Raw genomic sequence first — 23,651 nt, forward strand, 5'->3', positions numbered from 1 at the left:
ATAGCTTTAACTTGAGGGGTGATAGATGCAGGACAGATGTCAGAGGTAGTCTCTTTACTCAGAGAGTAGTAGGGGTGTGGAACGCCCTGCCTGCAACAGTAGTAGACTCGCCAACTTTAAGGGCATTTAAATGGGCATTGGATAGACACATGGACAAGAATGGAATAGTGTCGGTTAGATGGGCTTAAGATTGGTTCCACAGGTCGGCACAACATCGAGGGCTGAACGGCCTGTACTGTGCTGGAATGCTCCATGTTCTAAGCTGTGTAAACTGCAGGAAACACCACCCTAGTTTGTTGAACCCCCTCTTTGTAATGTCACTGCTGCTGGAGGGATGACTGACGGTGGGGGGGGGGGGGGGGGGTATAGCTTTAAGCTGAAATGCAGGAGGTTTAAGGGGGATGGAAAGAAATCTGTTCCCCTTGGGGGGGCGGGGGGCGGGGCGGGTGGTGGTGAGGGGGAGGGGGGCGGTGGGGTGGCTCTGAAACTCACTACCCTAGCAGACTAGCAGATAGCACATGCAGAAACTCTCATAACGGTGACAAAGTATTTGGATATGCATTTGTAATGCCAAGGCATGTAAGGCCAGAAAACGGGATAGAGTAGTTAGGTGGTTGTTTTGATGAGCAGGATGGGCTGAATGGCCTCTTTCTTGTGTTGTCAGTCTCTGTGGCTCCCTCCAAAGCTAATACGACCTTCTAAAGGTGAACTGCTCCCAGAAACCTGGGTGTGGCCTCATGAAGGCCTTACTGTAGCTGGTTCAGGGTACCATGAAGGGCCCTCCTTGTTCACTTCACGCGGCATGAAGGCTCAGTGGTTAGCATTGCAGCCTCCCAGGGACCCGGGTTCGATTCCCGCCTCGGGCGACTGTCTGTGTGGAGTTTGCACATTCTCCCCGTGTCTGTGTGGGGTTCTCTCCCTCTCTCCCTTTCTCTCTTCCCCACTTCTCTCTCTCTCTCCCACCCCCTTCTCTCTCTCACCCCTCTCTCACACACACAGGCACATACACACACAGACACATGCACACAGACACATGCACACACACGCACACAGACACACATACACAAGCACAGACACAAGCACACAGATACATACACACAGACACACACACACTCAGGTAGACACACACATGCACACGCACACAGACACAAACATACAGGTGCACACGTACGCACAGACGCACACAGACACACACACATACAGGCACACGCACACGCACACACAGACACAGACTCATACAGGCACACACGCACACCATCAGACACACACACAGACACAGACACACACAGACATAAACACACAGACACATACAGGCGCACACGTACACACATATACATACAGGCACACACACACACACACAGGCAGGCACGCAAACAGACACATACAAGGACACAGGCACATACAGACACGCACACACAGGCACAAACACACAGACACATGCAGGTGCACACAGACACATACAGTCACACAGACACACAAACATACAGCCACACGCACAGATAGACAGACACGCACATACAGGCACACGCACACACATTCAGACACACGCAAACAGACACATACAAGGACACACACACATACAGGCACACGCGCAGCCAGACAGACACACAGGCACACAAACAGACACATACTTGCACACACACACACCATCACACACATTCACACAGACACACACACACACATGCACAGACACATACAGGCACACACACAGGCACACACAAACACAGACACACACACATACATACAGGCACATGCACACACATTCAGCCACGCACACAGACAGGCACACAAACAGACACATACGACACAGACACACACACACAGACGCATACTTGCACATACACACGTACACACACACAGGTACATACACACAGAGACACACACACTCTCACACACATACACACACACAAACATCCTCACATACACACACACACACACTCACATACACACACGCAGACACATATACGCACACAGATACATACACACAGACACACACACACACACACACACACACACACCAGTCTCACATCTTTCACTCCTATTTCGGTCCAAAGCAGATTTCCTCACAGAGCTGAAATTAAAAGCCTCATGGTGACTGTGGAATTTTTGTTGCTTGTTGGGAAAACCCATCTGTTTCACTAATGTCCTTTTGGGAATGTTACTGCCGTCCTGACCTTGGTCTGCCTTACGCATGACCCCAGACCCCAGACTGATGGAGTTGCCTTTTAACTGCCCTGTCCCTGGCCCAGCCACCTACACCCTCATCCTGTGAATGAACAAGAAAAAAATTGCTTCATCCAACATTAATTCACCGTGTGTTTTTATGTTCACTTCATTGTTTTCGACTTTATTACTCCCAACTACATCACAGTTGCTTTCATGTCTTCAGGATAAACAGAGAAAATCCATGCAGCCCCAACACAAATCCTTGCAGGACACCCCTCATCACACCTCCCCTGTCACATCCCTCCCAAACTTTACAGGCATTGATCTTATTTTCTGCCTGACTTTTCTCCTGTACTGCAGAGACCCTCTGACCTGTTCTGTCTCTGTAACTGATAGTCATGCCCCTTAATTATGGGATTCTTTTTAGTGCACCTTCCTTTTACAAGACTTAAGAATCACACAACACCGGGTTATAGTCCGACAGGTTGGTTTGGAAGCACTAGCTTTCGGAGCGCTGCCCCTTCATCAGCTGGGTGTGGAGGTTAAGACCATGCCCACGGAATTTATAGCCAACAGAGTCCCACTGTCATGGAGATACAGTGAACAATCCCAGATGAAACCTTTCACCTTTGACACCGGCACCCCCAAGTCCGTTCACAAGCAAAGAGTTTGATACCCTCTCTGTAACCTCATCAACAAGTTAGCCCTCGGAAGGTGGGCGCCTGCTTGGTTTGTCGCCCATTTCAGGTATTCTCGGCCACACCTTTTGTGTCAGCGTGTTATGGTGGAATTTCATTTGAAAGCGAATTGCATTTGGATCGAAAATGTGTACTTTTTTTTATTTCTCAGTAACTGAAATTTCTAATGCCCCGTATTTTCTTCCGGAAGTTTTCAAACGCTGCATTTTGTAAGTGAATTTGAATAACCCTTTGTGCCGTTATGTGCCATACTGAAAATGTTAACCTCAAGGGCTTGAACTGCCCTGAAAGCTCAGATTTCAATTAGACGTCCGAATGCAAAGCGATGGAAGAGATTTGCCGAACACTGCTGTGTGTTCAGGAATGTACAGTGTGTAAGGATGTTCTCCGGTGTATTGGTTGTCTTTCTTTTTAATTGAATCAAGTTGGCTTTCATAACATGGCTTGTGTCTGTCTGAGGGTGTGTGTGTGAGAGAGTGTGTGTGTGTGTGTGTGTGTGTGTGTGTGTGTGTGTGTGTGTGTGTGTGTGTGTGTGTGTGTGTGTGTGTATATGTGTGTGTCTGTGTGAGAGTGTGTGTGTGTGTATGTGTGTGTGTGAGAGAGAGTGTGTGAGAGAGTGTGTATGTGTGTGTGTGAGAGAGAATGTGTGTGTGTGTGTGTGAGAGAATGTGTGTGTGTGTGTGTGAGAGTGTGTGTGTGTATATGTGTGTGTGTATGTGTGTGAGAGAGAGTTGTGTGTGTGAGAGTGTGTTTGTGTGAGAGTGTGTGTGTGTATATGTGTGTGTGTATGTGTGTGAGAGAGAGTGTGTGTGTGAGTGTGTTTGTGTGAGAGTGTGTGTGTATATGTGTGTGTGTATGAGAGAGAGTGTGTGTGTGTATATGTGTGTGTACGTGTGTGTGTGAGAGAGTGTGTGTGTATGCGTGTGTGAGAGAGTGTGTATGTGTGTGTGTGAGAGAGATTGTGTGTGTGTGTGTGTGAGAGAATGTGTGTATATGTGTGTGTGTGAGAGAGTGTGTATGTGTGTGTGTGAGAGAGTGTGTATGTGTGTGTGTGAGAAAGTGTGTCTGTGTGAGAGTGTGTGTCTGTGTGAGTGTGTGTGTGTGTGTGAGAGTGTGTGTGTGTATATGTGTGCGTGTATGTGTGTGTGTGAGAGTGTGTTTGTGTGAGTGTGTGTGTATATGTGTGTGTGTATGTGTGTATGAGAGAGAGTGTGTGTGTGAGAGAGTGTGTGTATGTGTGTGTGTGTGTGAAGGTGTGTGTGTCTGTGTGAGAGTATGTGTGTGTGTGTGTGTGTGTGTGTGTATATGTGTGTGTGTGGGTATCTGTATGCATGTATGTGTTTGCGTGTACATGCGTGACTTTAATTTTTATGTGACAGAATAGACATTGAATACCAGAAAGACTTCTTGCACACATTTCAGGCAAGCCAGGCATTCGATATGTTAAGTACTGGCTGTCAATTCTCTTGTGAAGTGCTTTTTAGAGATTGCAAGGGAGATAATTGGTGACGCAACCTTCTCTCTGTTCGGAATATTTCACTCTCTCTTCGGGGGATAAAGAATTTATTGCATTTCTTAAGCACAGCAACACTGAGGACTGGATTACTGGTGTTAGCTGCTCCTTGTTTGAGAATGTTTGCTGATCTGATCGTGTTGTGTCCCCGATATTTAAAAGGGGGTTGGGGGCTGTGGTATCTGCCTCATGTCGGGGTGAGGGTGATGGGGATGGCAGAAAGGTCTGGTAGTGGGGAGGTGTGGGGGAGGGGGTGGTGGTTAGGATGGAAAATGGATCCCCAAGATTTGAAAGAGACCCGAGGAGGTTCAGATCCCTCGGGAAGGCTAGCCTCCACCCGCTGCCCCAGTGCTTGCCTGAGCCTGTTCCTGCGGAGGGGTCCTCCCAGTCCTGCTTAAAGCCCCAAGCTATTTCCTCCTTCCCCACCTAGAATCATAGTCCTTATCCAACTATCCAAGAGTGAACACTGCACCTCCTATACTTCCCAATCCAACAATCCACCCTTGAAACTTACTTGCCTCCTGTATCACCACATCCAGATTCCAGATACTTGCAGCATCAAAACAGGCCCGTTGACCCACCATGGCTCAGTGGTTAACACTGCTGCCTCCCAGCGCCAGGAACCTGGGTTCAATTCCAGCCTCGGGTGACTGTCTGCGTGGAGTGTGTACATTTTCTGTTGTTGTGGTTGTGTTCGCCGAGCTGGGAATTTGTATTGCAGACGTTTCGTCCACTGTCTAGGGGACATCCTCAGTGCTTGGGACCTTCCTGTGAAGGATGTGTAGGTTAGGGTGGATTGGCCGTGCTAAATTACCCCATAGTGTTCAGGGATGTGTAGGTTAGGGTGGATTGGCCGTGCTAAATTACCCCATAGTGTTCAGGGATGTGTAGGTTAGGGTGGATTGGCCATGCTAAATTACCCCATAGTGTTCAGGGATGTGTAGGTTAGGGTGGATTGGCCGTGCTAAATTACCCCATAGTGTTCAGGGATGTGTAGGTTAGGGTGGATTGGCCATGCTAAATTACCCCATAGTGTTCAGGGATGTGTAGGTTAGGGTGGATTGGCCAAGCTAAATTGCCCCATAGTGTTCAGGGATGTGTAGGTTCGGGTGGATTGGCCGTGCTAAATTACCCATAGTGTTAGGTGCATTATTCAGAGGGAAATGGGTGGGTTACTCTCTGGAGGGTTTGCGTGGACTTGTTGGGCCAAATGGCCTGTTTCCACACTGTAGGGGATCTAATCTAGTGTTCTGCTGACAACCAAACTGCACTAATCTTGCACGTGGTCCTTAGCTGACTAGTCCTATAAATGTTGCAGGATGATGTGCCCCGTACCACTCTCTCAGGCAGCACGTTTCCCACTCTCCACCACCTTCTGGGTGAAAAAGGATGCTCCTCAGATCTCCTCTAAACCATTTGCCCTTCCCCTTAAACATATATCCTCTGGTTTTTGACCCACCCGGCATGGAGAAAATATTATCATGACCTACTCTGTCTATCATTCTCATAATTGGTGCACCTCAATCAGATTCCAGCCCTGCTCCCCCCAATACATCTCACCCTCCCCTACTGCAGGATAAACAAGGCAAGCCTTTCCAGTCTCCCCTCGCGACTGAGACCTTTCAGCCCAGGCAACATCCCGGTGAATCCCTTCGGCACCGTCTCTGGGGCAGTCACATCTTTCTGATTAATACAGCACACAGAAACCGATCTCTGGCCAAAACAATATCTTATACATTTGCATCAAGACCTCCTTGCTGTTATATTTTGTGCTCTGTCTAATGAAGGCAAGCATCCTTTATGCCTTTTTCATTGTCCTGTGTCCCTGTGGGGATCTGTGGACTGGTTCCCCCAGGTCCCCTTGTTCCTTAGTATTCCCGAGGGACCTCCCGTTCATTGTACGCAGCCTTCCCTCATTAAGCCTTCCCAAAACAGACCCGCTGCACACCCTACCAGGATTAAATTCCATCTGCCATTGCTCCATCCAATGTATCAACTGATCAATGTTGGATTGTAACCTGAGACAATCATCAACTGATACAGCACCGATACAGCCCTCCAATCCACATCCACCGCACTACCATCATCAGTGTCGTCAGCTTTTCCAAAACCGTATTGAGAATAATCAGGATCTCCTTCTAACGAATCCATGCTGGCAGTCCTTGATCGATCCCTGCCTTTCCGAGTTTTAATTAATCCCGTCCCTCAGAGTTCTTTCTGAGAATTTCCCTCCCATGCCTGCAGACTAACTGCTCTGGCCTATCCTTGCTGCCTTTCTTGAACAAAGGAACACTGTTAATAACCCTCTGCTCATCTTGCACTTGACCTGTGGCCAGGGAGGTATTAAATATCTCCGCCAGGGCCCCAGTCATCTCCTGTCTGGATTAGAGCGGTGCTGGAAAAGCACAGCAGGTCAGGCAGCATCCGAGGAGCAGGAGAATGGACTGGTTGGGCTGAAGGGTCTGTTTCCACACTGTAGGGAATCTAATCTTAACTCTGCCATAACGACTTTGAAACAGGCAGTGTTATGGTCACTATTCCCAAAATACCTGCCCCCTGAATCTTCATCCACTTGGCTAGTTTTATTCGCTGGGATGAGGTCCAGCGCTGCTCCATCCCTAGTAGGAGTACAGAGGAACCTCGGTTATCTGGCATTCGATTATCCGAATTTTGGATTACCAGCAAGTTCGCAAGTGCTCGGCTAAACTCTGTTATCCAACATTCAATTATCCAAACATGTGCCTGTCTGAATAAAATGCTCCCTGACTGTGTCGTTCGGATAATCGAGGTTCCTCTGTATTTACAGACTGGTGCAAAAGGCTCTCCTGGGCGCACTTTTAACAATTCTACCCCATCCAATCTGTTCACATTGAGGTGATCCCAGTTAATGTCAGCATAGTTGAAGTTCCCTACAACTATAACCCTGTTTTCATCACATCTTCCTGTCATTTGCCTCCATGTTGCTCCTCTGTCTCCCTCTGGCTGTTGTATAATCCCAGCAAAGTGTAAACACCCTTCTTTTATTTCTAAGTTTTTTTATTTCAAAAATGATTTTGATAGCTATACAATTGGTGATGCCATTTCATCTGTATACATCTGTACATACATCAGACTGAATTGTTTGTATGTACAAGTCCAGATGTTGACTGTCCAGATGTTTAACTGAGGTGTCAGCGGAGCCCAATTATTGAGTAGGCCTCTCCCCTTCTTTTATTTCTAAGATGGCCTTATTTGAAGACAGCTCTGAAAATGTGTTGCTGGAAAAGCGCAGCAGGTCAGGCAGCATCCAAGGAACAGGAAATTCGACGTTTCGGGCAGAAGCCCTTCATCAGGAAAGGCTTATGCCCGAAACATCGAATTTCCTGTTCCTTGGATGCTGCCTGACCTGCTGCGCTTTTCCAGCCGCACATTTTCAGCTCTGATCTCCAGCATCTGCAGACCTCACTTTCTCCTCCTTATTTGAAGACATCCTCTCTCATCGTTGCAGTCCTCCTGGTCCCAGGTTTCGGTGATTGCAACAATACCGTATTCACCTGATTAATGCTCCAAGTTCATCCATCTAACGAATTAATAAGATTTCACTGAGCCCGATCAGCGGGTTCAGAGAGCAGAACGGTCACTGCTCAGACCCGCATCTTCGGACTGTGGGAGGAAACCGGAGCAAACCCATGCAGTCACAGGGGGTGCAAACTCCGCACCGACAGTCGCCTGAGGCTGGAATCGAACCCGGGCCCCTGACGCTATAAGGCAGCAGGGCTAACCGCTGAGCCACTGTGCCACCCTGTGTGCTCACCTCCCCTCTCTCCTGTTACCTCCACCCACACCTCCCAACTGGAAGTCCAGGGCCACCTACTTGACTGGTGGATAGCTTCTCACTGAGTCATCCCAGAAAGAGGCCTTTTGACGCATCTACACAACTTAGTCGTAGAGTCATAGAGCCCTCCAGCACAGAGACACAGCCTTGGGCCCACACTGGTCCGTGCTGACGAAAATGTCTGTCCAGGCTAACCCCATTTCCCTGCACTCGGCCCATATCCTCCTAATCCTTCCCTATCCATGTATCTGTCCAAATGCCTTTTAAATATTGTTAGTGTACCCGCCCCAACCACTTCCCCTGGCAGCTCATTCCATCTGCGTACCGCCCTCTGGGTAAATACGTTGCCCCCTCAGGTTCCCTTTTATTCTTTCCCCTCTCACCTTAAACTGATGCCCTCTAGTCCTCGATTCCCCAACCCTGGGAAAAAGACTGAGTGCGTTCACCCTATCCATGCCTCTCATGATCTTATACACCTCTATAACATCCCCTCCTCAGTCTCCTACACTCTAAAGAAAAGAGTCCTCTCTTGTCCAACCTCTCCCTGGAACTCAGTCCCTTCAGACCAGACAACATCCTTGTAAACCTCCCCTGACACTGTCCAGTTTAATAACATCCTTCCTGTAGCAAGGTGACCAAACCTGAACACAGTACTCCAAGAGTGGCCTCACCAACGTCTTGTATAACTGCACCATAACGTCCCACCTTCTATACTCAGTGCCCTGCCTGATGAAGGCCAGTGTGTCTAAAGTCTCCTTCCCTGCCCTGTCTACCTGGGACTCCACTTTCAGAGAACCCTGCACCTGAACTCCAAGGTCCCTCTGTTCCCCTACACTCCTTAAAGGCCCTCCCATTCACCAACATAACTTGCTTTTCATGGTGTTTTTTTTTAATGGCATGGAGAGAGGCCATTCGGCCCATCATGTCCACACCAGTGATCCATTCTAATCCCATTTTCCATCACTTGGCCCACAGCTTTCTCAGTTTTCCCAACTCTTGTATGCACATCCCAGCGCATTTACAAATAATCAGAGGCTCATCGAGGCAAGGTATTTGATCCTTTGTAGCTCTCACATTCCGCACCCCACGCCCCACCCACTGTTCATCCCTCAACACTTTCCTTTTGAAATCGGTCGCCATTTTGAAATTGGGGCATTCCCCCAATGACACTATTTTGACCAGTTAGTAAACAACCAGTGCCCTTTTCTCTGGCAGGGATATTGCTGTTGCTCTGAAGTTTGGTATTCTTGCGTGTGTCCTGATGAGTGCCGGATGACAGTCTTTGAAAACACAGCTCTCGTTCGGCGGGATTGTAAAGATTCCTGTTGGATCTGCTCCCACTGCTGTTTCAGGCAGCATATTTCCAGATCTCGCTAACCCTTTCAGGGTGGTGCAGTGGTTAGCACTGCTGTCTCACAGCACCAGGTTCAATTCCAGCCTCGGGCGACTGTCTGTGTGGAGTTTGCACATTCTCCCCGTGTCTGCATGTGTTTCCTCCGGGTGCTCCGGTTTCCTCCCACAGATCAGATGAATTGGCCGTGCTAAATGTCCCCATAGTGATCGGTGCATTAATCAGAGGGGAATGGGTCTGGGCGGGTTACTCTTCAGAGGGTCGGTGTGGACTGGATGGGCTGAAGGGACTGTTTCCACACTGTAGGGAATCTAATCTAATCTCACTGCATTTGGAATCAAAACTCATTGGGCACAATCCTCTCATGGCACCCTTATTAAAGTTTAACATAACTTCCTTGCTTTATAACCATCTCCGTCCATTTAAAACACCGAGAATCCCACGTGCATTTTTTTCCTTCCACAGCCATGATCACACCCTGTCACCTCCTCAAGGGCAATTGGGCAGAGCCAATTGGAACAGGCCTTGCCAATGATCTTTATGTTGTGGGAAGGACCTTATCAAGCTGTAGAGGGTTCACAGGAGGTTTACCAGGATGTTGCTGGGTATGGAAGGTTTGATTTCCAAGGAAAGCCTGGGACTTGTTCCATTGATCTATGGGAAATGGGTCTGGGTTGAGTTACTCTTCGGAGCGTCGCCCTGGACTTATTGGGCTGAAGGGCCTGTTTCCACACGGTAAGGAATCTAATCCGATCAGATCGCAACAGCTCTCTGAATCGAAATACTGGCCTAATGCTCATCTGGGGCCCTTCTCCCAGTTAGGAGAAAGTGAGGACTGCAGATGCTGGAGATCAGAGCTTAAACATGTGGTGCTGGATAAGCACAGCAGGTCAGGCAGCAGCAAAGGAGCAGGAGAGTCGACGTTTCGGGCATAAGCCCTTCTCCCAGTTATCTCAAATCTTGCCCTCTTGATCTGTCCAGCCCTGTTAGAGTTCTACACGTTTCAATCAGATCCCAGCTCGCCTTTCTAAGCTCTGGTGAACACAAGCCCAGTCGAGCCAATCTCTCCCAGGAATCAGTCTGGTGGTCCTTAGTTGTACCCTCTGTGCAGCAAGTATAGATAAGGGGACCAAAACCGTACACCATACTTCAGGTGTGGTCTCACCAAGTCCCTGGATATGATTCTCAGGATTTTGATCACCTTGTTAAATTACACCCCACTCCCAGTCCCATCTCAGCCACCCTCAGCCCTTCTGCTCCATGCCATCATTGCTGGGATATTTCTGGGAAGTCTCCTCTGCGCTGTTACCTCTCTAGCAACGACGCGCATATGAGCTTGTTCACCTCTGTATGAATTAAAAGCACTTTGTTCCCTCAAGCCTCCTGTACCATTCAATGGAACCCTGTCTGATCTGATTCAGATTTAATTCCACATTTCCGCCCACTCCAGGAATCGATCCACCTTCCTCCCGTGAACATAATTCACTGGGTCTGCCTGCCCCGATCCCTGGGGAAGACAATCCCAAACGCTCACTGCTCTCTGAGAGTAAAAATGCTTCTTGTCTCTGTGTTGAATGGGGAACTCTTTATTTTGAAATAATGTACCACCCCCTCCCGCTCCCCAGTTCTGTCGTTAAGCGATTGTGTGGTGATTGTAATGGGGTCAGCCTGGTGGACGTTGTAGAATATGAGTTCCCTGATTGGTGTTGTTCAGGAGAGGGAATAGTCTTAACGCTATCACCGCTGGATTGTTATTCCAAGCAATTTTTGGGGGGGACCCGATGTCGAACCCTGCCATGACAGATGGGTGAATTCAACGGGTTAAGAAAATGTCGCTGTTATGGGTCTAATCATGGCCATGAATCCATTGATGGAAAATCCCATCTGGTTCACCCAATGTCCTTCAGGGAAGGAAGCTGCCATCTCCCCTGGGTCTTGGCCTACATGTGGTTAACTCTTAACTGCCCTTTGGGCAATTAGGGATGGGCAATTAATGCTGCCCAATCCAGTGAGGGTGGGACGTGTATGGAATGAGCTGTCAGAGGATGTGGTGGAGGCTGGTACAATTGCAACATTTAAGAGGCATTTGGATGGGTATATGAATAGGAAGGGTTTGGAGGGATATGGGCCGGGTGCTGGCAGGAGGGACTAGATTGGGTTGGGATATCTGGTCAGCATGGACGGGTTGGACCGAAGGGTCTGTTTCCGTGCTGTACATCTCTATGACTCTGAGTATAGAGGCTGGATGAGTTTACAGAGATAGGGAGGGGGTGTAGGGGCTGGAGGGGGTTACAGAGATAGGGAGGGGGTGTAGGGGCTGGAGGGGGTTACAGAGATAGGGAGGGGGTGTAGGGGCTGGAGGGGGTTACAGAGATAGGGAGGGTGTGTAGGGGCTGGAGGGGGTTACAGAGATAGGGAGGGGGTGTAGGGGCTGGAGGGGGTTACAGAGATAGGGAGGGGTTTAGGGGCTGGAGGGGGTTACATAGAACATAGAACATAGAAGGATACAGCGCAGTACAGGCCCTTCGGCCCTCAATGTTGCGCCGACCGAATCCTACCTAACCTATACTAGCCCAATAACTTCCAAATGCCTATCCAATGCCCGCTTAAATGACCATAAAGAAGGAGAGTTCACCACTGATACGGGCAGGGCATTCCATGAACTCACAACCCGCTGTGTGAAGAATCTACCCCTAACATCTGTCCTATACCTACCACCCCTTAATTTAAAGCAATGTCCCCTAGTAACACCTGACTCCATTAGCGGTAAAAGGTTCTTAGTATCTACCCTATCTAAACCCCTAATCATCTTATACACTTCTATCAGATCTCCCCTAAACCTTCTCTTCTCCAATGAGAACAGCCCCAAGTGCCTCAGCCTTTCCTCATAAGATTTTCCTACCATTCCAGGCAACATCCTGGTAAACCTCCTCTGCACTCGTTCTAAAGCTTCCACATCCTTCCTATAGTATGGCGACCAAAACTGCACACAATACTCCAGATGAGGCCGCACCAGAGTCTTATACAACTGCAACATGACCTCAGGACTCCGGAACTCAATTCCTCTGCCAATAAAGCCCAGTACACCATATGCCTTCCTCACAGCACTATTTACCTGGGTGGCAACTTTCAGAGATCTGTGTACATGGACACCAAGATCCCTCTGCTCATCCACACTACCAAGTAGCCTACCATTAGCCCAGTAATCCATCATCTTGTTATTCCTACCAAAGTGAACGACTTCGCACTTAGCTACATTGAATTCCATTTGCCACATTTCCGCCCAGCTCTGCAACTTATCTATATCCCGCTGTAACCTACCACTTCCTTCCTCACTATCCACAACTCCACCGACTTTTGTGTCATCCGCAAACTTGCTTACCCAGCTTTCAAGTCCTTCCTCTAGATCATTTATAAAGATAACAAAAAGCAATGGTCCCAAAACAGATCCTTGTGGTACACCGCTAGTAACTGCGCTCCAAGATGAACATAATCCATCAACTACTACCCTCTGTCTCCTTCCAGCCAGCCAATTCCTAATCCAAACCTCTAATGTATCCTCAATGCCATACCTCCGAAGTTTTAGCATTAGCCTACCATGGGGAACCTTATCGAACGCCTTACTAAAATCCATATACACAACATCTACTGCTTTACCCTCATCCACTTCCTTGGTCACCTTCTCAAAGAACTCAATAAGGTTTGTGAGGCACGACCTGCCCTTCACAAAACCATGCTGGCTATCCCTGATCACGTTATTCCTACCCAGATGTTCATAAATCTTATCCCTTACCATTCTCTCTAAGACTTTGCCCACCACTGAAGTCAGACTCACTGGCCTATAGTTGCTAGGGCTATCCCTACTCCCTTTCTTGAACAATGGGACCACATTCGCTATCCTCCAGTCCTCTGGTACTATTCCTGTTGACAACGACGACATAAAAATCCAGGCCAATGGCTCTGCTATCTCCTCCCTAGCTTCCCATAGGATCCTGGGGTAAATGCCATCAGGCCCAGGAGACTTATCTATATTCATCCTTTCCAATATTCCCAAAACCTCTTCCCTGCATATTTCCAGGGCATCCATTCTAATTATTTGTGATTCCATATTCACATCAGCAACAGTGTCCTGTTCCTGAGTGAATACTGATGAAAAGTACTGATTTAATGTCTCTCCAATCTCCTCCGCCTCCACACACAACTTCCCACTACTATCCTTGACTGGACCGATACCTACCCTAGTCATCCTTTTATTCTTGACATACCTATAGAAAGCCTTTGGGTTTTCCCTAATCCTACCAGCTAAAGACTTTTCATGTCCCCTTCTCGCTGCTCTTAGCTCCCTCTTTAGCTCCTTCCTGGCTACCTTATAACTCTCTATCGCCCCTACTGAACCTTCACGCCTCATCTTTACATATGCCGCCTTCTTCCCTTTCACAAGGGACTCCAATTCCTTACTAAACCACGGCTGCCTCACAAGGCCCTTTACACCATGCCTGACTGGTACATACCTATCGAGGACACGCAGTAGCTGCTCCTTGAACACTCCCCACATCTCATTAGTGTTCTTCTCTTGAAGCCTGTTTTTCCAATCCACACATCCTAAGTCCTGCCTCACTGCATCATAATTTCCCTGCCCCCAGCTATAGCTCTTGCCCTGCGGCACACGATTATCCCTCTCCATCACTAAAGTAAAAAGGGTTACAGAGATAGTGAGGGGGTGTTGGGGCTGGAGGGGATTACAGAGATAGGGAGGGGTTTAGGGGCTGGAGAGGGTTACAGAGATAGGGAGGGGCGTAGTGGATGGTGGGGGGTTACAGAGGAATAGGAGTGTCAGACACCATGTTCACTCTGAGAGTGGGCTCTGAGAGAGCTGGATCAGTGTCAAGCACTCTCTGTGTGTCAGGAAAAGATGACTTGGTGATGGGATACCAGCCTCTGGGGTGTTATTTCCACGCTGATGAGAGAGAAAAGCATGCTCTTAAATAAAATTGTCTTGGAGTTCATAAAATCATGGAATCCCTGCTGTGTGGACACAGGCCATTTGGCCTATCGAGTTCACACTGACCCTCCGAAGAGCATCCCATCCCATCCGTTTAACCCCGCAGTTTCCATGGCTATCCCACCAGGCCTGCACATCCCTGGACCCTACGAGACAATTTAGCCCGGCCAATCCACCTAATCTGCACATCTTTGGTCATCATATCGATCAAATATTATTTTATTTTGGAAGCTTGACTCATTCGATCTTGCCATTGAAGATGGGATCTGCTATGTGGAAAGAATAGGTTAATTTTTCTGGGCCACTAACATTGGGGGGGGGATGGGCAATTGTAAAGCAATGAGCAATTCTCCTGACAGCTTGTGGACCTGCAGCTTTTTCGGTTATTCGGAGCTTCGCTTTCCTCGAAGCTAAAACCTTTCGAGAGTTGATGGGTTTAGTTAAGGAATATTGTGACCCTCCCCAAGCCTCCCTAATTCTGAGGCACTATTGGTTTTACCTGGCAATTCGAGAACCAGGGGAATCCATGTTGATATTTTTGACGAGGTTAAGATAACAGGAAGAAACATCTGACTTTGCTTCAACCCTTTTAATGAGATGCTCAGAGGCCATTTAGTCTGTGGGATCAATGACGTCACCATGCACTAGCGCCTACCAGCTGAAGCCCAACTGAACTTCAAAGAGGCCCTACAATTGGCTTTCTCATTGGAAAGTGGGGCGAGATGCGCATATCAATCCCAGAATATTCTGACAGAAGTGGACACCCTCACGAGGCTGACTGAGCTTGGGGGACGCTGCGCGAGTGAAGGCGATTGAGCAGCCTCGCGTGGGACATACCCTGCACAGAGTGGCTCTCGCTTAGCCTGAAGCCAAACCCCCAAAATAAAGCCATTCCTCAGCATCTGGGCCCCAGATTCAGGAACTGAGTAAGGGGGAAATCACGGACCAGAATTCAGCACGCCTCTGGCTTGGCAAAGTTAAATTGCTTAGCAACATCCAAATCAGAACCAATCAAAATAAAAGGTCGGGTTAAATGGTCACCCGGTTCTAGTGGGGATCAATCCCGGCACGGCCATGAAACTAACTTTCTTTTTCATTGAATTTAACTTAATCCCGTCGGGGTTTGTAGTAATTAGTTCATGGGTGGCTCAATGATCAGGAGCACCTACATGAGCCCGGGACATTGGTGTCAAAAAAACGCCCAGTCGAGAAGGGATGTTTGGCTGGTCCTATCCTGAGTCAAGACGTTCCACTAATATCTTTATGAATGTAAATCTGTAATAACAACAGACCACAAACCACCACCACCTCCCCCCCCCTCACAACGAGGTCAACTTAAAGAGGACTAGGCAGTGCTACCCAGACAGACTGAATTCGGCTCTGGGCCCGAACTCTAAGGGCATGTACAAGTGTCTGATGGGTAATTACAGACGCATTGAGCTGTCCCCACCCCACTCGCTGCTAGAGACACCTCTACAGCCCCTGCAAGAGTGGTCTGAGAGTTTCTGGACACATTTCCAGTCATGTCTGGGATGGAGACAGATCCAGGTCCTAGCAAAACTGAAGCAGCCGGTGGGGGGGAACCAAAGGTAGCTTTGTGGACCTGGAGAGACCAGGTCAGTGCAGAGGATGGCACGTCATCACACAGAGGCAAGGGTGATGGGTGCGGAGCAAAGGGACTGGCTGACCTCCCCCAAGGTCATCCGGAGCATTCCAAAACGAAGATGTTGGGAAGAGGTTCCACCTGGTGGGCAGAACAGGATGCCCGCATTGGTGGGCAGTGCTCAGAGTGCCAACGAGGATGAAACTGACCATCAGCAGCACCCCCCAACACTCCTGTGAATGGCTCGGACTTGTCACACACAGTGGCTATGCAGTTCCTATCACCGTCTCGATGTTCTCAGACATTGTGGATGTCCATTCAAATTGGCTGGATGTGCACAGGAACTATTTGTCCACCACAGGGACAATGACAGAGAAACTGAGAGCACACACCGACTCCCAGAAGTGGTCACAGAATCCCAACAGTGTGAAAACAGGCCCAACACGTCCACATCCCACCCAGACCCATTCCCCCACCCTATAACTCTACATTTAACCCTGACTCATGCGTCTAACCTACACATCCCTGAACACTATGGGGTAATTTAGCATGGCCAGTCCACTCTAACCTACACATCGCTGAACACTATGGGGTAATTTAGCATGGCCAATCCACCCTAACCTACACATCCCTGAACACTATGGGGCAATTTAGCATGGCTAATCCACTCTAACCTATACTTTTTTGGACCGTTGGAGGAAACCGGAGCACCTGGAGGAAATCCCCGCAGACACGGGGAGGAATGTGCAAACTCACCGTTAAATTAACCTCCAAAATGAAATGCATCACCCATGCTTTTTATTTCCCCAGAGTTGGGGGTCACGAGTTCAAAGTGAGAGGGGAAGTTTTAAGGGAGATAAATGTGGAAAGTTCTTTACGCAGAGTGTGGTGTGTGACTGGAACAGGGGTTGGTATTTGCGGGATTGATACTGTCATTTAAGATGTATCTAGACAGATATGTGAATGGGCAAGGAGATGAGGAAAACGGATCCTTGAGAAAATAGGCGACAGGTTTAGATAGAGGATCTGGGATCAGCGCAGGCTCGGAGGGCCGAAGGGCCTGTTCCTGTGTAGGAATTTATTTTGTCCTTTGGATCAACATCAAGCGCTCTCCACGTGTGAGCGAAGGCTGACTTGGTGTCGGTCTCTGTGCAGTTTCTTCACTTTAGAACCAGGGTTTTCAAACTGTGGGTCACCAACCCAAAACGGAATCACGATGGGTCAAAGTTCGAGAAGCCCTCCTTTTTCAGCCAACAAAATGGACGCCAAGACCAGTCCCGTGGTTTAGAACAGGCTTAGCATAATCCCCTTGCTTTCAGACTCAGTGTCGCAATCTATGAAGCCAGGGTCCCAATTGACTACCCTCAAAGATTGATGTGAATATACACCACCACCCCGACTGCCATCACCACCCTAACCCCACCCACACCATTGGACACGATGACGTGAATGTTTCTGTGTCACCCTGCGCCTCGAGTCTCAAAAGCAGCTGTTTCTCCTGCTTCCTGTCCCCTTTGTAAATCACGCTGCCCACCATTCTCCTCGTTTCACTGGCCTTGACTTGGCTAAAAGGTCCTTCGTGGGAGAAGACGAGGACCTCAGCTGCTGGAGATCAGAGTCACGAGGGTGGCGCTGGGGGAAGCGCAGCAGGTCAGGCAGCATCCGAGGGGCAGGAGAGTCAGGCAAGTCCAGAATGGGCCCTGACGAAGGCCTTGTTCCCGAAACGTCGACTCTCCTGCTGCCCGACCTGTTGTGCTTTTCCAGCATCACACTTGCAACTAAAAGCCTCCGTTATGTTGGATTTGATCCAACTCCATTTGAAAGTCGACACGTACGAGATCAGCCACGGTATTCTCGATGTCACCTATATATCCCTGAGGACAAACCATGCATCTCAGCAACAATGAGGCAGTGAATCATCAGGCTAACTATCACAAGAGACTCACATGCGTTATTTAAGTTCAACATCAAGTAGATACTCAAGATCTTGTCCCGTTTTAAAATATTCCAGTCAGGAGTCCAACCAACGTTGATGGTGATACCCAAGTAAATGGGATGAAGCATTCTCGTAATAGATAAATGACCTTTGACAGCAACCTAGCAAGCTTTGAAGCCTCAGGAAAAAGCGGTAATCACTCCCCCTCCCTGCAAATGGGCAATAGGTCAGTGATCTTGCTATTAATGAAGATCCGAGTCCTGGTGTCTCCATCCTTTGCTGTCACCACCCGAAGACAAAAGCAAAAGGTTTGTTGTCAAAGTCCTTTGAAGTCAGGCCAGGATCTAACTGGAATTGGGCGAGGAGAGATTTCTCTTGGTCCTCAGGCCCTGAGTAGGCTCCCAAACTCTTCTGACCAGCTCGGGCTCCACTGAGTACCTCAGAGGGTGTGTCTCCTCAGGGTGGGCAGGACCTCTGCCGACAGGAAACGGGTAAGATGCGCACCTCACTTTGCCTTCTCTTCCATGGCCAGTTAACCCTTAACAGCTTGGGGCTGTCCATTACCAGAGGAGATAAGGCTTGGCTCGATTCACAATTGCTGTTTCCTTTTCTGTTGCATTATTTGAAGACAGTTTTTTATTTGGAACCCCAACCCCATCCCCGACCTTCCCACACCCCTCCCCCCTCCCACCACCACCTCATCGATCTTCAATCATGCTATTGGTGCCCATAAAGAATGGGACACTTGTCAAGTGACTGTGGTAAAAGCATTGAGACAGGTAGGCCCTGAAGCCTCAATCTACAGGCCACTGAGGAGCAACGTTGACCCTATGAGGCAAATGGCCGCCTCGGGGGGGTCAGCGAGGAGTTTTCTTCTCCTTTTCTTTGTTTTTTAAAATCTTTTTACGAAGAGAGCTTTTCTTTCAAACGCTTGCCTGCCATGTGCATCTCAAACACAGACCCAAAACAGTTCGACCATCCCTGGGGAGCGAGGCCCACAGCCGACAGAAACCAAACGTTGCCAACTACCAGAACGACTAACTTTTGAAATATTTTTGAGTGGGTTAAAGGGAGGGGGAAAGAAATCCAAGATTTCAAAAACTCCAAGATTTCATGATTTGTGAGAGGAAAAATCTCGATGTGTCTGAATTCTTGAGAAAAATACACATGCAGTTGGTTGACCTTCTTGTCAATCAAGTTCGCTCTCTCTCTTTTTTTGGTGTGTGTTTGTGGGGTTTGGGGTGGGACAGGGGGGCGGGACGTGAACCTTGTTCTTTTTCGATTGTCTAACTTTTTTTTAACTCTCTCTCTTGCTCAAATTGAGTTTAAAACAGAAGTGTTCTTGCCTTGTGTGTTTTGATGCTTGTCTTTTTTATTCTTATATATAGAACAAATTGAATCATCTTCTTAGGTTTTTTTCTGGTGCAATCAATTCTTGACTGTATCTTTTTTTTTAAAAACAAAAGGACAAATGATTGAGGAAAAAGAAAGCACAAAATGTTGTTTTTTGAAATCTCTTTTTCTCTCCTCCCGTTTTTTCTGGTCTTAGGTCCACTCACAAAAAAATCAGATGATAACGACGCATTTGGCAGTCTTGAAGATGAAGGTATTTTTTTTCCAATGCATGTTAACAAAATCCCCCCCTCCCCCCCCCCCACCAACCCCCAACCCCACTCCACACCTTCAAATTTTATTTTTCTTTTTTTGTAAGAGAAAGACAAAATACAATCTTTTATTTCCAAAGCTTCTTCCTTTCGTTTTTTACATCTTCCGAAACTTTTTGCACTCTCTTTCAATGTGCTTTTTTTTCCGTTCTTTTCAGTAATATGTTTTTTTTGTGTGTATATATATATAAAAATAAAAACATGGTTGTTTTCATGTTCTGTAAGCTTTTGAGAGTGGCGTTTTGCAATGAAAATTGTTGCTTTTAAAATTTTCTAAAAATGGTATGCAGAAGTTAAATGGATTGGTGGTTGAATCTCGCTCCCATGACCTGTTTGATGAACTGTTTTTGGTGGTAGTGGTTTTATAATCACTGTTTGTTACCTTCTGTTTTTGTGTGCGTGTTTGAGTGCAAGTGACGGAGTGTTTGTTTGTGTGTTTGCGTGTCTCACGTTCTGGTCTGTTGTGGAAACTACTGCTTATTAAATGGCGAGATGTCATGGCGGCTTTCAGACATTTTGTAATGTCTTCCCCTCCTATGACTCCAGCTCAGCGTCATCTGAGACTAGACTCTGAAACGACAAGATGGTTAGCGCTGCTGCCTCACAGCGCCAGGAAAGAGGATTCAATCCCCCGCTCAGGCAGTTTTTTGTGTGGAGTTTGCAAATTCTGCCCCATGTCTGTGTCAGTTTCCACCGGGTCCCTACCGCTGATGTGTAGGTTAGGGTGGATTGGCCATGCTACATTGTCCCATACTGTTCAGGGATGTGAAGGTTAGGGTGGATTGGCCATGCTAAATTACCCATAGTGTTCAGGGATGTGCAGGTTACGATGGATTGGCCATGCTAAATTACCCCATAGTGTTCAGGGATGTGTAAGTTAGGGTGGATTGGCCATGCTACATTGTCCCATAGTGTTCATGGATGTGTAGGTTAGGGTGGATTGGCCGTGCTAAATTACCCCATAGTGTTCAGGGATGTGTAGGTTAGGGTGGATTGGCCGTGGGAAACTGCCCCATAGTGTTCAGGGATGTGTAGGTTAGGGTGGATTGGCCATGCTAAATTACCCCATAGTGTTCAGGGATGTGAACGTTAGGGTGGATTGGCCATGCTAAATTACACCATAGTGTTCAGAGGTGTGTAGGTGAGGGTGGATTGGCCGTGCTAAATTGCCCATAGTGATCAGGGATGTGCAGGTTAGGGAGGATTGGCCGTTCTAAATTACACCATAGTGTTCAGGGATGTGTAGATTAGGGTGGATTGGCCATGCAAAATTGCCCCATTGTGTTCAGGGATGTGTAGGTTAGGGTGGATTGGCCATGCTAAATTGCCCCATAGTGTTCAGGGATGTGTAGGTTAGGGTGGATTGGCCATGCTAAATTGCCCCATAGTGTTCAGGGATGTGAACGTTAGGGTGGATTGGCCATGCTAAATTGCACCATTGTGTTCAATGATGTGTAGGTTAAGGAGGATTGGCCATGCTAAATTACCCCATTGTGTTCAGGGATGTGCAGGTTAGGGTGGATTGGCCATGCTACATTGTCCCATAGTGTTCAGGGATGTCTAGATGAGGGTGGATTGGCCGTGCTAAATTGCCCCATAGTGTTCATGGATGTGTAGGTTAGGGTGGATTGGCCATGCTAAATTGCTGCATTGTGTTCAAGGATGTGCAGGTTAGGGTGGATTGGCCATGCTAAATTGCCCCATAGTGTTCAGGGATGTGTAGGTTAGGGTGGATTGGCCATGCTAAAGTACCCCATACTGTTCAGGCATGTGTACGTTAGGGTGGATTGGCCATGCTAAATTACACCACAGTGTTCAGGGATGTGTCGGCTAGGGTGGATTGGCCATGCTAAATTGCCCCATAGTGTTCAGGGATGTGTAGGTTAGGGTGGATTGGCCATGCTACATTGTCCCATAGTGTTCAGGGATGTGTAGGTTAGGGTGGATTGGCCATGCTAAATTGTCCATTAGTGTTCAGGGATGTGTAGGTTAGGGTGGATTGGCCGTGCTAAATTACCCCATAGTGTTCAGGGATGTGTAGGTTAGGGTGGATTAGCCATGCTAAATTACCCCATAGTGTTCAGGGAGGCGTAGGTTAGGGTGGATTGGCTGTGCTAAATTACCCCATAGTGTTCAGGGATGTGTAGGTTAGGGTGGATTGGCCATGCTAAATTACCCCATAGTGTTCAGGGATGTGTAGGTTAGGGTGGATTGGCCATGCGAACTTACCCCATCGTGTTCAGGAATGTGTAGGTTAGGGTGGATTGGCCATGCTAAATTACCCCATCGTGTTCAGGGATGTGTAGGTTAGGGTGGATTGGCCATGCTACATTGTCCCATGGTGTTCAGGGATGTCTAGGTGAGGGTGGATTGGCCGTGCTAAATTGCCCCATAGTGTTCAGTGATGTGTAGGTTAGGGTGGATTGGCCATGCTAAAATGCCCCATTGTGTTCAGGGACGTGAACATTAGGGTGGATTGGCCATGCTAAATTACACCATAGTGTTCAGGGATGTGTAGGTTAGGGTGGATTGGCCATGCTAAATTGCCCCATAGTGTTCAGGGAGGTGTAAGTTAGGGTGGATTGGCCGTGCTAAATTACCCCATAGTGTTCAGGGATGTGTAGGTTAGGGTGGATTGGCCATGCTAAACTACCCCATAGTGTTCAGGAATGTGTAGGTTCGGGTGGATTGGCCATGCTAAATTACCCCATAGTGTTCAGGGATGTGTAGGTTAGGGTGGATTGGCCATGCAACATTGTCCCATAGTGTTCAGGGATGTCTAGGTGAGGGTGGATTGGCCGTGCTAAATTGCCCCATAGTGTTCAGTGATGTGTAGGTTAGGGTGGATTGGCCATGCTAAAATGCCCCATTGTGTTCAGGGACGTGAACATTAGGGTGGATTGGCCATGCTAAATTACACCATAGTGTTCAGGGATGTGTAGGTTAGGGTGGATTGGCCATGCTAAATTGCCCCATAGTGTTCAGGGAGGTGTAAGTTAGGGTGGATTGGCCGTGCTAAATTACCCCATAGTGTTCAGGGATGTGTAGGTTAGGGTGGATTGGCCATGCTAAACTACCCCATAGTGTTCAGGAATGTGTAGGTTCGGGTGGATTGGCCATGCTAAATTACCCCATAGTGTTCAGGGATGTGTAGGTTAGGGTGGATTGGCCATGCAACATTGTCCCATAGTGTTCAGGGATGTCTAGGTGAGGGTGGATTGGCCGTGCTAAATTGCCCCATAGTGTTCATGGATGTGTAGGTTAAGGTGGATTGGTCATGCTAAATTGCCCCATAGTGTTCAGGGATGTGTAGGTTAGGGTGGATTGGCCGTGCTAAATTACCCCATAGTGTTCAGTGATGTGTAGGTTAGGGTGGATTGGCCATGCTAAAATGCCCCATTGTGTTCACGGATGTGAACGTTAGGGTGGATTGGCCATGCTAAATTACACCATAGTGTTCAGGGATGTGCAGGTTAGGGTGGATTGGCCATGCTAAATTGCCCCATAGTGTTCAGGGAGGTGTAAGTTAGGGTGGATTGGCCGTGCTAAATTACCCCATAGTGTTCAGGGATGTGTGGGTTAGGGTGGATTAGCCATGCTAAATTACCCCATAGTGTTCAGGGATGTGCAGGTTAGGGTGGATTGGCCATGCTAAATTACCCCATAGTGTTCAGGGATGTGTAGGTTAGGGTGAATGGCCATGCTAAATTGCCCATAGTGTTCAGGGATGTGTAGGTTAGGGTGGATTGGCCATGCTAAATTGCTCCATATTGTTCAGGGATGTGTAAGTTAGGGTGGATTGGCCGTGCTAAATTACCCCATACTGTTCAGGGATGTGCAGGTGAGGGTGGATTAGACATGCTAAATTGCCCCATAGTGTTCAGGGATGTGTAGGTTAGGGTGG

At 48.1% G+C, this 23,651-nt stretch overlaps 1 protein-coding gene across 1 annotated transcript in view; it reads left to right on the top strand.

Annotated features, from left to right (window-relative positions):
* The window catches only part of LOC132835328 (neuroligin-1-like), a 305,115-nt gene that overhangs the window by 140,007 nt on the left and 141,457 nt on the right, over positions 1 to 23,651 (top strand). Inside the window, exon 2 of the mRNA XM_060854774.1 lies at positions 19,633 to 19,689. Within this exon, the coding sequence (XP_060710757.1) occupies positions 19,633 to 19,689 (57 nt within the window). The remainder of the gene's footprint in view (positions 1 to 19,632; positions 19,690 to 23,651) is intronic.

Source organism: Hemiscyllium ocellatum, chromosome 44 (genome assembly GCF_020745735.1).
Source record: "Hemiscyllium ocellatum isolate sHemOce1 chromosome 44, sHemOce1.pat.X.cur, whole genome shotgun sequence".
NCBI lineage: Eukaryota > Metazoa > Chordata > Chondrichthyes > Orectolobiformes > Hemiscylliidae > Hemiscyllium > Hemiscyllium ocellatum.